The following is a 14,703-nucleotide window of genomic DNA, read 5'->3' as shown; positions in this document are numbered from 1 at the left end:
GCCTGTCCAAGAGTCGCTTAAATAATAATAATAATTGCTTGTGACAAGTAGGCTTCAATGAAGTTACTGTGAAAAGCCCCTAGTCGCCACATTCCGGGATCTGTTCGGGAAGGCCGGTACGGGAATTGAACCCGTGCTGCTGCCTTGTTCTGCATTACCAGCTATTTAGCCCACTGTGCTAAACCAGCCCCTAAATGTCCCTATTAATGACTCTGACTCCACGAGCTCCGCTGACATCTCCCCTATACCTTCCTCCAATCACCTTAAAATCACCTTGTGACAGCCATTTCCACCCTGGGAAAAAGTCCCTGGCTATCCACTCTATCCATGCCTCTCATCACCTTGTACACCTCGATCATGTCACCTCTCTTCCTTCTTCACTCCAGCGAGAAAAGCCCTAGCTCCGTCTACCTTTCTTCATAAGACTTGCCCTCCAGTCCAGGCAGCATCCTGGTAAATCTCCACTGCACCCTCTCCAAAGCATCCACAAGCTTCCGACAATGAGGCGACCAGAACTGGAAACAATATTCTCCAAGTGTGGTCTAACCAGGGCTTTATAAAGCTGCAGCAAAACCTCGTGGCTCTTAAACTCAATCCCCTGTTAATGAAAGCCAACATACGCCTTCTATAAAAACCACGAAGAGCAGAGGTCCCAGAACAGACCCCTGCGGGACACCACTGGTCACCGACCTCCAGGCGGAATACTTTCCATCCAATACCACTCGCTGTCTTCTTTCGGCCAACACATTCTGTATCCAGACAGACAAATTTCCCTGTATCCCATGCCCCCTAACTTTCTGAATGAGCGTACCATGGGAAACCTTATCAAATGCCTTACTGAAATCCACATCCACTGCCTGACCTTCATCAATGTGTCTCGTCACACCCTCAAAGAATTCAATGAGGCTCATGAGGCATGACCTGCCCCTCACAAAGCCATGCTGACTATCTTTAATCAAATTATGTTTTTCAAAATAATCATAAATCCTATCTCTCAGAATTCTTTCCAATATTTTGCTCGCCACAGACGCAAGACTGACTGTTCTGTAATTCCCAGGGATATCCCTATTCCCTTTCTTGAACAGGGGAACAACATTCTGTTGCCATCTCAGATGGCCACCTGCAAAGGACCATGGGAATTATGGCCAACCCAGGACTGACAGACAGACTCAGAGCTTGTGTGTGTATTTGCAACCCAGATAACTAGACGCGATCAAAACCCCCACTCGTTTGCATTCTAATGGCCCATTTCCCCAGAACAAAAGAACTGTACTCAGATAACTGATACAGATACAGACTAATCAGTGCCACTCCCTTTACTCAGGGAGCCCAAACAGCCAAGGTCAATGGCCGCTAAGGACACGCCCAGCCATCAAGGCCCTTTATTGGCCAAAATTGAAGGCAGTGATCAAAGCCTGTCGAATTATTGGGTCCAAGTTAAGGACCGCCTCAAAGAGCACGAAATCCCAGAGGGATAAGAAGAGACACAGCCATGTGTTCGGTCTCTCTTGGATCCGGCCTATGCCAACCCAAGTGCAGCATAACGACCAGACAGACAAGTTCAAGACCAACGATCGCTACCAGACGGATGTGCCCAGCAGAAACAGAGCCACTTCTTCCACCCAGCCACGTAAGATCCGGACAAAGGCCTTGTCTATCTGCATAGAGCCGGTTGCCCTGAAGTTAAGTATAGGTTATTGTAGTTGTTAGGTGTAGTTTAACTTGTAGTGTTTTGTGTTGCATGTCAAAGTAATCCTTGTGTGTAAATAAACCATCTTTGAACATGAACTGACTAACTGGTTGTGTGGTCCTTTGATCGATATCCAGTAAAGCCTTGTGGTGGTATCATTTGATATCTGGCGACTCTAAAGAGCATCATTATTAATTGGCAACATTCCTCCGGTGCCGACTGGCAACATTATTGGTGACGCTCGTGGGATAGTATTCCATTGAAAAGAGCAACAATTCGCCTTCCTCCAATCATCCGGTACTACTCCAGTGGAGAGTGAGGACGCAAAGATCATCGGCAACTGCGCAGCAATCTCCTCCCTCGCTTCCCGTAGTAACCTTGGGTATACCCAGTCTGGCCCAGGGGACTTATCTATCCTGATGCTTTTCAAAATTTCCAGCACATCCTCCTCCTTAATATCAACCTGTTTGAGCCTATTAACCTGGTTCACACTGCTCTCATGAGCAACAAGGTCCCTCTCTCTAGTGAATATGCAAGTTAAGTGAAGGTCACTTCTAACAGTGAGGTGCCTCAATTTGTTTATGAAGCCCAAGAAACTGAGTGAGATGGTGTTTTACACAGTAGGTACTCACCCATAGTTTCCCTTATTTATGGTTCTTTACAGGCTGCTTCTGACAAATGCTGGTATGGCCCATGTTATTTTCCCCTCTTTCCTCTATCCTCCTCCACCTGTAGACAATAAACCCAGCTGGAATAGATCTTTTGTGCAGCTGCAACAGCTCAGTGCAACACATTCCAAACATTGTATTTAAATACTACAGCTCTGAATAATCAGTCATTTAGTGCCTCCAGTAGCAGGTACATCATGCTCTGCATAACCAACATTGATATTGATTGGAGCTTTGTCTCACTTGCCACTGTCAGATTTGTTGTGCTACAAAACCTACTTTCATTATAAATGAGACAGCCGCAGCAAATTGCAAAAGTGACTCAGCCTTTTCAAAGGGAGGCAATCTCCAAACTATAAAGTGAGAATGAAACCTTTAAGTAGTCCACATCAGCTGTTTGTAAACGTTTGGAATGAAATTGAGCATACATTTATTAAATGAAAACTGAAATGCATATTTCAGCATTGATGACTGCATTTTGGAACAGGCAACTGCTCCTTCAAATTGTTCCAGGAACGAAGAACTTCAGTTATGAAGATAGGCCAGAGAAGTTAGGACTATTTTCCTTTAAGAGTAGGCCGAGAAGAGATTTGATGGAGCTGTTCAAAATCATGAGGGATCTGGACAGAGTAGATAGGAAGAAACTGTTCCCGCTTGTAAAAGGATCAAGAACAAGTGGTCACAGATACTTTTCACTGTACTGTAGCGCACAAAGACTCCGTGAGACGAATAGAGTGAAGTCGATGAGGCTTTATTAAGCGTGTCTGTTCCCCCGCAGCTCGATAGTAAACTGGCCTGCGGGGGAAGACTCCGGCTTCTTATACTTCGCCTTCAGGGCGGAGCTTGAGGTCAACGGCCAACCAGGACCCGGGATCTGTCAGCCAATGACATTAGGGCTTCCAGTCCCACATGACCCCCAATACATAATACCACATGTACCTCAGTATATGTGACAATAAATCAAATCAACAGATTAAAAGCAATTTTAAAAAGCAAAGGTGAGATATGAGGAAAATAAATTTCACAGCGAACGGTTAAGACCTGGAATGCACCATCTGAGTGTGATGGAGGCAGGTTCAATCGATGCTTTCAAATGGGAATTAGACTGTCATTTGCACAAAGAATGTGTAGGGTTATGAGGAGGTGGGGACGGCACTAAGTGTATTGTTCCTCCAAAGAGCCCGTGGAGGCACGATGGGCTGAATGGCCTCCTTCCGCACCGTGGATTCTGTGAAACTGCCTACCAAACAAAGTATAGCAGACTTCTACATCACAGAATACAGAAGTACTTAAAGATAACTCGCATAAGCAGTTGGATTCTAAACTTAAGGCTATCGTTTTTGTCCAGGTCTACTAGTTTTTAAAGGTCTTACTGGGTAGATATATTTTCTTCGACTAAATTTGGAGGGATAAGAACAAGAAAGACGATTAGACGCAACTTTTCCATTTATCAGGAAGATTAAGCAGGAGTAGGCCAGTTAGCTCCACAATCGTGACCATGACTAGTCTTCACAGCTTTCCATCATCTCCATTTACTCGCTATATCCCATGTTACCCCTGCCGAATCAAAATCTATCAATCAAAACACCTATAATCTTTTGTGGTAGAGAATTCCAGATCTCTACTACTCTATGTAGAAAGAAAAAGGCTTCCTAATTTTGATGGAAAGCTTAAACTTGATGTTCCTTTGTTCTCGATTCCCCTACCAGAGAAAATAAGTGTTATGGAGCAGCCCCATCAAATCCTTTATAATATTTTAAACACTTCAATCAGTTCACCTCTCAACTCTGCCATACTCAAAGGAATGCAGGCCAAGTTTATGCAAACTAGTCTCTTCATTTAAGCCAAGTTTATGCACGCTTTCCTCTTCATTTATGCCGAGTTTATGCGAGCTCTCCTCTTCATTTAGTGCTCCAACCTTCGGTCTACCCATCTTTGCATTATATCTTCCATCCCTTTTCTCTTGAAACGATTCTGCATTGCAGGGCTTGCCACAGTAACCAACAGCCAATGGTGACCTGGCTGGAACGGGAACAAACTTGGGATTTCACAAGTCAAGTACACCAGCTGTTGTTGTAATACCATGGCTAATAAACCAATTAAAACTCAACCCATGAAATAACCAGGGTCATTCCATCATTTCCCACTGAATAATTTCATTTTTTTTCCTTAAAACCTAGAAACAAGCAGTCTGACAGTCAAAGACAATTTATCAGAATAATGTCCCAGTGGCAGTATAATGGTTCAAGGAGGCAACTTACCACCACCTTCTCGAGGGAAATTAGGGGTGGGCAATAAATGCTGGCGGAGCCAGCGCCACCCACAACCCTTGAAAATAATTGTTTTTTTAAATACACGTTGATGGAATTTAAAGTTCTTACAAGGTTACCGATTTACATCAGCAAAAGAATTGCCAAAGGTGTATCGCAACAACTTCCAAGTAGTTAACTATACATACTTCACAACCTGTGCAAATATTGTTAAATACGAACCAGTAAACTATACTCTTATATAGAAGCAAAAAAACGAATTTACAGCAAAATACAAAGTACTGTTATACAAGAAGACACAAGAGGAAGCACACCAGTCACATTGCTGCTTTGATAGTATGTTCTCAATCCCTGATTTAGGACAAACTAAATTTGCAATACTCCATTAACAAAAATAGATATGATCTAATTATTGAAATGCAGGCTGTGGTAGTCAGTATTAGAGGTATTACGGTACTCTGTAATGCCGGAAGACCACTGGTGTAGAAGGTACCCTGTTCTCATTGGTTAAGCTTGTCTGCTGGCTCCGCCCAGAAAGACCATAAGACATAGGAGCGGAAGTAAGGCCATTCGGCCCATCGAGTCCACTCCATCATTCAATCATGGCTGATTTCAACTCCATTTACCCGCTCTCTCTCCATAGCCCTTAATTCCTCGAGAAATCAAGAATTTATCAAATTCTGTCTTAAAGACACTCAACGTCCCGGCCTCCACCACCCTCTGTGGCAATGAATTCCACAGACCCACCACTCTCTGGCTGAAGAAATTTCTCCTCATCTCTGTTCTAAAGTGACTCCCTTTTATTCTAAGGCTGTGCCCCCGGGTCCTAGTCTCCCCTGCTAATGGAAACAATTTCCCTACGTCCACCCTATCTAAGCCATTCATTATCTTGTAAGTTTCTATTAGATCTCCCCTCAACCTCCTAAACTCCAATGAATATAATTCCAGGAACCTCAGACGTTCATCGTATGTTAGGCCTACCATTCCTGGGATCATCCGTGTGAATCTCCGCTGGACCCGCTCCAGTGCCAGTATGTCCTTCCTGAGGTGTGGGGCCCAAAATTGCTCACAGTATTCTAAATGGGGCCTAACTAATGCTTTATAAAGCTTCAGTAGTACTTCCCTGCTTTTATATTCCAAGCCTCTTGAGATAAATGACAACATTGCATTTGCTTTCTTAAACCTGCAAGTTTTCCTTTAGAGAATCCTGGACTAGGACTCCCAAGTCCCTTTGCACTTCAGCATTATGAATTTTGTCACCATTTAGAAAATAGTCCATGCCTCTATTCTTTTTTCCAAAGTGCAAGACCTCGCACTTGCCCACGTTGAATTTCATCAGCCATTTCTTGGACCACTCTCCTAAACTGTCTAAACCTTTCTGCAGCCTCCCGACCTCCTCCAAACTACCTGCCCCTCCACCTATCTTTGTATCATCGGCAAACTTAGCCAGAATGCCCCCAGTCCCATCATCTAGATCGTTAATATATAAAGAGAACAGATGTGGCCCCAACACTGAACCCTGCGGGACACCACTCGTCACCGGTTGCCATTTCGAAAAAGAACCTTTTATCCCAACTCTCTGCCTTCTGCCCGACAGCCAATCATCAATCCATGTTAGTACCTTGCCTCGAATACCATGGGCCCTTATTTTACTCAGCAGTCTCCCGTGAGGCACCTTATCAAAGGCCTTTTGGAAGTCAAGATAGATAACATCCATTGGCTCTCCTTGGTCTAACCTATTTGTTATCTCTTCAAAGAACTCCAACAGGTTTGTCAGGCACGACCTCCCCTTACTAAATCCATGCTGACTTGTCCTAATCCGACCCTGCACTTCCAAGAATTTAGAAATCTCATCCTTAACGATGGATTTTAGTATCTTGCCAACAACTGAGGTTAGGCTAATTGGCCTACAATTTTCCATCTTTTTTCTTGTTCCCTTCTTGAACAAGGGGGTTACAACAGCAATTTTCCAATCCTCTGGGACTTTCCCTGACTCCAGTGACTTTTGAAAGATCATAACTAACGCATCAATCATCAATAACATAACTAAAGATCATAACTAAAAGTGGGGTATAAGAGCCCGTGTCGTCCCAGCAGCTGCCTTCTGTACCTGCGCTGCTGGGGGAAACATCTAGTGTAATAAAGCCTTCAATTGTCTCCAATCTTGCTTCTGGAGTTATTGATCGAGCATCAATTTATTACACTAGATTTTAAAGAATGGAGCTCCGAATCAAGCCGGAGTGTCTGCAACTCAGCCCCCACGCGGCAAACGCAGTGGCAACCTTCAAGCACTGTCTGGCGTGCTTCAATGGATATCTCGGGACGGCCGAAAACACACCCACGGAAGACCAGAAACTACAAATTCTGCACTCGAGGGTGAGCCCAGAGGTCTACACCCTCATTGAGGATGCGAGCGACTTCAAGGCCGCAATGGATCTGCTGAAAGGACATTATATTCGCCCTGTAAACTAGGTCTACGCCTGACATCTACTAGCGACGAGGCGACAAATCCCTGGGGAAATCGCTGGAGGAGTTCTACCGTGGTGTTGGGGAGAAACTGCAGCTGCCCGCAAGTTTCGGTGAGCGACCATACAGAACCTTTGATCCGGGATGCTGTCCTCCCAAATCCGCCAGCGATTGCTGGAGAAAGAGACACTAGGCCTCAAGGAGGCACGGGCCCTTGCCAGCTCCCTGGATGTGGCCTCCCGAAATGCCCGCGCTTACATCCCCAACCGCGCGGCAGCCCCCTTGGCAGCGTGGAACCCCCCCCGCGGCCGGCCCCAATGCAGCTCCCACCCCCCCACAAGCTTGTGCTGCGAGACGGCCTGGCAACCCCGGGGGGCCCCGCTGCTATTTTTGCGGGCAAGCCAAGCACCCCCGACAACGCTGTCCGGCCCGCTCACCCTTCTGCAAAGGATGCGGCAAAAAGGGCCACTTCGTGGCGGTATGCCAGGCCCGGGCGATTACTGCGGTCTCAGGTGGTGAATACGGACCGCCACCACAACCCTCTCCACGGGCCCCGTGAGGCCAGCGGGCGCTGCCATCTTCCTCCTCCAGGGCCACGTGTGGTGTCCGGGCGCCGCCACCTTGTCTCTCGGACACCACATGTGATGGATAGGCGAAGCCATCTTGTACACCCCCAGCCATGTGCGACCGCCGGCATCTTGGCTGGACTCTCAGGACCCCAATTCGGACGACCACACACCGCCCGAAGAGATCATCCAGCTGCTGCCACGATTAGCCTCGGTCACCCTGGACCAGTCTCGCCCCCGAACACTCTCGACTGCAACGACGACGGTGCTCATCAATGGGCATGAAACGTCCTGTCTGATCAACTCTGGGAGCACGGAGAGCTTCATACACCCCAACATGGTAAGGTGCTGGTCTCTCCCCGTTCACCAAAAAATCTCCTTGGCCTCCGGGTCTCATTCAGTAGAAATCAAGGGGTTTTGCGTAGCGACCCTCATGGTCCAGGGAAGGGAGTTTAAAATCTACCGGCTCTACGTCCTTCCCCACCTCTGCGCTGCCACACTCCTAGATTTCCAGTGCAACTTCCAAAGCCTAACTTTCAAATCCGGCGGCCCTACACCCCTCCTAATTGTCTGCGGCCTCGCGACCCTCGAGGTCGATCCGCCTTCCCTGATTGCGAACCTCACCCCGGATTGCAAACCCATCGCCGCCAGGAGCAGACGGTACAGTGCCCAGGACCGGACCTTTATTAGGTCGGAGAACCAGCGATTACTGAGGGAAGGTGTCATTGAGGCTAGCAACAGCCCCTGGAGAGCTCAAGTAGTGGTTGTAAAGACCGGGGAGAAGCATAGGATGGTCACAGACTATAGCCAGACCATCAACAGATATACGCAGCTTGACGCGTACCCTCTCCCCCGCATATCCGACCTGGTCAACAGGATTGTGTAATACAAGGTCTTTTCCACAATGGATCTAAAATCTGCCTACCACCAGCTCCCCATCCGCCCTAGCGACCGCAAATACACTGCTTTCGAAGCAGATGGGCAGCTCTACCACTTCCTAAGGGTTCCCTTCGGTGTCACTAATGGAGTCTCGGTCTTCCAACGAGAGGTGGACCGAATGGTTGACCGGTACGGTTTGCGGGCCACATTCCCGTACCTCGATAATGTCCCCATCTGCTGCCACGACCAGCAGGACCACGACACCAACCTCCGAAAATTTCTCCACACCGCAAAAATCCTTAACCTCACATATAACAAGGATAAATGCGTGTTCAGCACCGACCGCCTGGCCATCCTCGGCTACGTAGTGCATAATGGAGTTACAGGCCCAGACCCTGGATGCATGCGCCCCCTGATGGAGTTCCCCCTCCCTCACTGCTCCAAGGCCCTGAAACGCTGCCTAGGGTTTTCCTCTTATTATGCCTCCTCACTGACCCATGGTCGGTGGTCTTCATGTTCGATAATGCACAGCGGCGCAAGATAAGAAACGACAAGATCCTACGGTGGAGGACCGAACTCTCCACCTACAACTATGAGATCTTGTATCATCCCGGGAAGCTAAACGAGCCTCCTGATGCCCTATCCTGCGGCACATGTGCCAACGCTCAAGTGGACCGCCTCCGAGCCCTCCACGAGGACCTCTGCCACCCGGGGGTCACTCGATTCTTCCATTTCATCAAGACCCGCAACCTGCCCTACTCCATCGAGGTGGTCAGGACAGCCACCAGGAACCGCCAAATCTGCGCGGAGTGCAAGCCGCACTTCTACAGGCCAGAGAAAGCGCACCTGATAAAGGCTTCCTGTCCCTTTGTAACGCCTCAGTATGGACTTCAAAGGCCCCCTCCCCTCCACCGACCACAACACGTACTTCCTGAACGTGATTGACGAGTACTCCCGGTTCCCATTCGCCATCCCCGACATGACCGCAGCCACCATCATAAAAGCCCTCCACAGTGTACGCTGTTCGGTTTCCCTGCCTACATACACAGCGATAGGGGGGTCCCCCTTTATGAGCGACAACTGCGTCAATTCCTACTCAGCAAGGGCATTGCCTCGAGCAGGACGACCAGTTACAACCCCCGGGGAAACGGACAGGTAGAGAGGGAGAACCGAACGGTCTGGAAGACCGTCCTACTGGCCCTACGGTCCAGGAATCTCCCAATCTCCCGCTGGCAGGACGTCCTCCCGGATGTCCTCCACTCCATCCGGTCACTGCTGTGTACCACGACCAACCAAACACCTCACGAACGTCTCCTTGGCTTCCCTAGGAAGTCCACCTCTGGGACCTCGCTCCCGACCTGGCTGGCAGCTCCTGGACCCATCCTGCTCCGCAAACACGTGCGGGAGCACAAATCAGACCTATTGGTTGAGAGGGTCCATCTCCTCCACGCTAACCCTCAGTACGCCCACGTGGCGTACCCCAACAGCCGACAGGATACGGTCTCCCTGGCGCCTGCTGGATCCCCCCCCCCGCAGCACCAGTCCCACCCACCCTCCCACCGGCGCACCCCACAGCCGCCCCCTTCCCAGGCAGATCGGTTCTCCCACCAGTCCCGTCTAGGGGTGATGAAGTTGCCGAAGCCACGCTCCCAGAGCCACAGACGCCGGAGCCGCCGCCTGCATCACCACCAAAGCTACAACAATCGCAGAGGACGACCAGGGCCACGATCGACTAATTACTTCATTCTGAAATGTAAATACATTTTGTAAATAGTTGCGATGTAACGAACACTGTACGGAGGTATACCAGATACCCTCATAACCTTAACTTCTACCACTCTGTAATGCGAGGCCACCAACCCCGCCGGAGCCACCCCCATTTTTTAACAGGGGTGAATGTGGTAGTCAGTATTAGAGGTATTACGGTAATCTGTAATGCCGGAAGACGATTGGTGTAGAAAGCACACTGTTCTCATTGGTTAAGCCTGTCTGCTGACTCTGCCCAGAAAGGCGGGGTATAAGAGCCCGTGTCGCTCCAGCAGCTGCCTTCGGTACCTGTGCTGCTGGGGGAAACATCTAGTGTAATAAACCCTTCAATTGTCTCCAATCTCGCTTCTGGAGTTATTGATCGAGCATCACAGGCATCTTAAGATAGCCATGAACACCACAATGGTCCAAGCTGCTACAATTAGAATGATACACTCCCAAGTATTAAAGCCAGTATCCATCCCACTCGGCCTGCTAAGGGCCTTTTATATCAGCCAGAAACAAATCAAAATAGTTTCTTAATGGTGAGAGAATAGGAGCAAAGGTCATTTACAAAAAAGCAATCAAATCAGTGGAAAGATGGCCTTTAGCTCAAGGGAAATGCAATACAAGTGAGCAAGTAATGCCTCAATTGTAAAGCACCTTGGACAGACCCCATCTGAGGTACGGCTTTGGGCACCGTACACCAGGAAGGGTTTCACAGTCATGGGAAGGGGTACTGTGCAGATCCACTTGAATGATACTGGGGCTAATTTATAGGGATGGATATACATGGTTTCTATTCCCTTTAGAAGATTGAGGGGTGATAAAAAATACATGAGATTCAAAAGGGCGGAATACAAAGAAACCATTTCCTCTGGTGGGACAAACCAGAACTAAAATTAGAGCAAAACCATTTATGACTGAAATCAGGGGGCACTTAATCACAGAAATGGAAGTCAGGTACACTCTCTCTTCCTCTGGGGATTAGTGAGGCCATTGAGACATTACAGCTGAGCAAAAGTAATTGCATTAACAAATTTAACACATCGCTATCAAAAACATACATATAGTCGTTTGGTCATACAGAAAGAGTATTGCTGAAACAAATAACATGCTCTGTGCCAGAAAGTATGAGGTCTTAAAAACTGAAACTGTAACTTAGGCCAGTTTTTAAAAACAGTGATGGTTTTGCTAAAAAAAAAAGACATGCCGCCACAGCTTTTCATCTTGTACTCATCAGTGCAGTTCACAAGAAAACCGATAGTAAAGGGAACAACAATTTATACTGCGTGAGAAGAGTGCTGACTGATTGGCAAGTGGACTTCGTAGAGGCATCACCATGGTGCATTCTCCATGACCAATGGCATCCTTGTGAACTGTCCTGATGAGTGCAAGATGAAAAGCTTTGACAGCATGTATTCTTTCAGCAATAGTCAAGTTCTGTACTACCAAATGACTATTAGCAAATTTTATGTGCAATATTAATTTTAATGATACAGCTAGTTTCTTTTGGCGATTTATTTCAAATTAGGAATAAATCTTGCTTTTAATAAAGGAAACATTTTGGAATGTGTGACTTGTAAATTAACAGATGGGGCAAGTGGTGGTAAAATCCTGGGCAGAGTGCACTCAGATTTACAAATACCAATAATGATTTCAGCTATTAGTCCTGTAAAATTCTGATTCTTTATTTTCAACAATTACTACTGCCTTTGTTTTTTTCTTTAAACTTTGTAGGCCTGGGAATTGATTTGCATAGGTTTGAAAATGTTTACTTACTCCTCTGTTTAAGTGCTGCTGCTCCAAGTAAATCACAAAGACCAGGTACTTGATCGTGTGAGAATCTTACGTATTCCCTTCATTTTGTTACATGATCAGGCACATGCAATGCCCTTTACAGTCCACACCTGCTGTCACAGCCGCAAACTACAGTTCAGTGTAGTCTGAACAATGACTTTGTCAGGAACCCATTATCTTTAGAAACTTAACAACTCACTTTAACTAAACAATATGTAAAACCTAACACATTCAAACTTATGGCTCTTGGAATTGTCAATAAATTTCTCTTACCCGCATGCCAAGTACCAAGAAACCAATTTCTTCCATCAGTGGATATTTACTGATCTGTTGCTGTACCTTCTCGGCTGATGCATCCGGGTCATAACTTTTTTTGCCTATTTTTACATCCATAATGCATGGTTTGTTGAACTTCCGTGTCACATCTTCCAGTTTAAGGTACAACTCTGAACTCAGAAGTTAAAGAATAACCCTCAGTGGTAATCTCTTGAAACAATTTCCTGCGCCTTATTTTCTTTAGTTACTTTACCATTACCTTCAAGGTGAAAATATCAAATCAACACCTCACTACTTACTTATCAAAATTTCATGCTGATTATGGTATTTAGCTGTCCCTTCCAGCCATATCCACGAGACTCACCTCTTGCTCTTTCAACCCTATCTTCACTAAAAAGCTAACGACTGAACCTCCCTCTTAGTCTTTGTGTCAGCCAATATTGTTAAAAATCCCACCTCGGCAGCTGTTGCCCCTCTTGCCTTGCTCGCACCATGCACCTCCAATGCTGCTCCACTTTTGTAACCTGTGTGTAGGACTGTTCGTGCCTGGGCTCCATTCTTAGCTATTTCATCTCATCACTTGCAATGGCTTCTCTTCCTGCTCCCATACTGTTATCTTTGGTGTTCCCAAAGGATCTATCCACGGCCCCTTCCTATATCTCAGCTGCATGCTGACCCGTGGTATCATCTGCAAGTTTTGTTTAGTAAGCTCAACCTCAAACCACCACCTCTCTGGAATCCACCCTGGTCGTTAAATTACCAGACAGCTTATCCAACATCCAGTACTGGGTAGACATGATGTGGAGATGTCAGCGTTGGATGGGGTGGGCACAGTTACAGTCCAACAGGCTTATTTGAAATCACAAGCTTTTGGAGCGCTACTCCTTCATCAGGCGAAATGGAGGCAGGTTCACAATCACAGCATATATAGGCAGAGACACAATTGCCCGGGTTTGCAAAACCCTACTAACTGTCCTGGCTTAATTCAATTTACACCTCAATTATCTGTGATTATCCCTCACTCCACTCACACTGTTTGTACCTGTGAAGACTTATTTACCTGTAAAGACTTGCATTCCAATCAGCAATTATCTTGCAATTGTGTCCCTGCCTATATATGCTGTGTTTGTGAACCTGCCACCTGATGAAGGAGCAGTGCTCCGAAAGCTTGTGATTTCAAATAAACCTGCTGGACTTTAACCTGGTGTTGAGAGACTTCTTACAGGACTGGGTAGGCAGCAATTTCCTCTTGTTAGATACTGGAAAGATGGAAATCTTTGCTTTCGGTCCCTGTTTCAAACTGTGTGCCATAGTTATTGACTCTATCTCTCTCCCTGGAAACCTGTCTGAGACAAAATGAGATTGTTGCCAAAATTGGTGGTACATCTGACCCTGAAACGAGCAACCAACAACAATGCCACTATTTCCATTTCAGTATCGCCTGACTTCAACCCTGTATCATCTCATCTGCTCCTGAAACATTTGTTCATCCCTTTGTTACCACTGGACTTTTAACTATTCCAATGCACTGCTGGCTGGTTTCCTACACTCTGCCCCCTGGAAACTTGCGGTCATCCAAAACTCTGCTGCCTTATTCTAACTCTCACAACATGTTCACCTGACCTAAACCGGCTCATGATCAAGCGATAGTTTGATTTTTAAATTCGCATTCTCGTTTTCAAATTGCTCCGTGATCTCGACCCTCCTTACCCCTGCAATCGCCTCTCGCCTCACAGCCCTTTGTGATAGCTGCACCCATCTGATTCTGGCCCCTTGACCTTTGTCGACCAGTTGCCGAGGCTCTAGGATTCTCTGCCCACAACTTGCTTTTTCCTTCAAGACACCTCTTAAAACATACCTCTTGACCCAGGCTTTTAGTCATCTCCTTACGTGGCTCAATGTCATACTCTCTTTTAAACACTCCTGTAAAGTCTTTCCTTCCATTAAAGGTGTTGGGACTACACAGGCCAATTCGTGATCATAAAAAATTATCAGCAGATTTTGAATGCAATTTTTCTACCTTCATTGTGAAAATAAATTACTTGCAACATCAAAAGGGCAGAAAGCAGCAGCAATAGATTTTAGAAATGAACAATGCATTTTTATAATAGTATGGGGTGTTCAGGTTTATTCAAATTTGATTTTTTTGTTGTTGTTGAAAGAACAGCACCCACACACCCGAGATTTTTGTTTTTGCTTGAAAGATTAACTAATATTGGGGAAACAATGGAACTCTGCTCTATTATTTGGTTACTCAGAGCTGATCAACAGCTGGAGGATATTTTGTCTCCGTTGATAGCAGATGGCACCAGCAGATGTCATGTAGGACCAGTGGTCAGGAA

At 46.6% G+C, this 14,703-nt stretch overlaps 1 protein-coding gene across 2 annotated transcripts in view; it reads right to left on the bottom strand.

Moving 5' to 3' along the window:
- ipmkb (inositol polyphosphate multikinase b) overlaps window positions 1-14,703 on the bottom strand; it is a 192,070-nt gene that overhangs the window by 103,288 nt on the left and 74,079 nt on the right. For both annotated transcript variants that reach the window (XM_072478930.1, XM_072478929.1), the window contains exon 4: window positions 12,359-12,531. In XM_072478930.1, coding sequence (XP_072335031.1) covers window positions 12,359-12,531 — 173 coding nt within the window. The remainder of the gene's footprint in view (window positions 1-12,358; window positions 12,532-14,703) is intronic.

Source organism: Scyliorhinus torazame, chromosome 16 (genome assembly GCF_047496885.1).
Source record: "Scyliorhinus torazame isolate Kashiwa2021f chromosome 16, sScyTor2.1, whole genome shotgun sequence".
In the NCBI taxonomy this organism is placed as follows: Eukaryota; Metazoa; Chordata; class Chondrichthyes; order Carcharhiniformes; family Scyliorhinidae; genus Scyliorhinus; species Scyliorhinus torazame.
The sequence above is the reverse complement of the archived record's forward strand: the minus strand, read 5'-3'. Positions and strand labels throughout refer to the sequence as shown.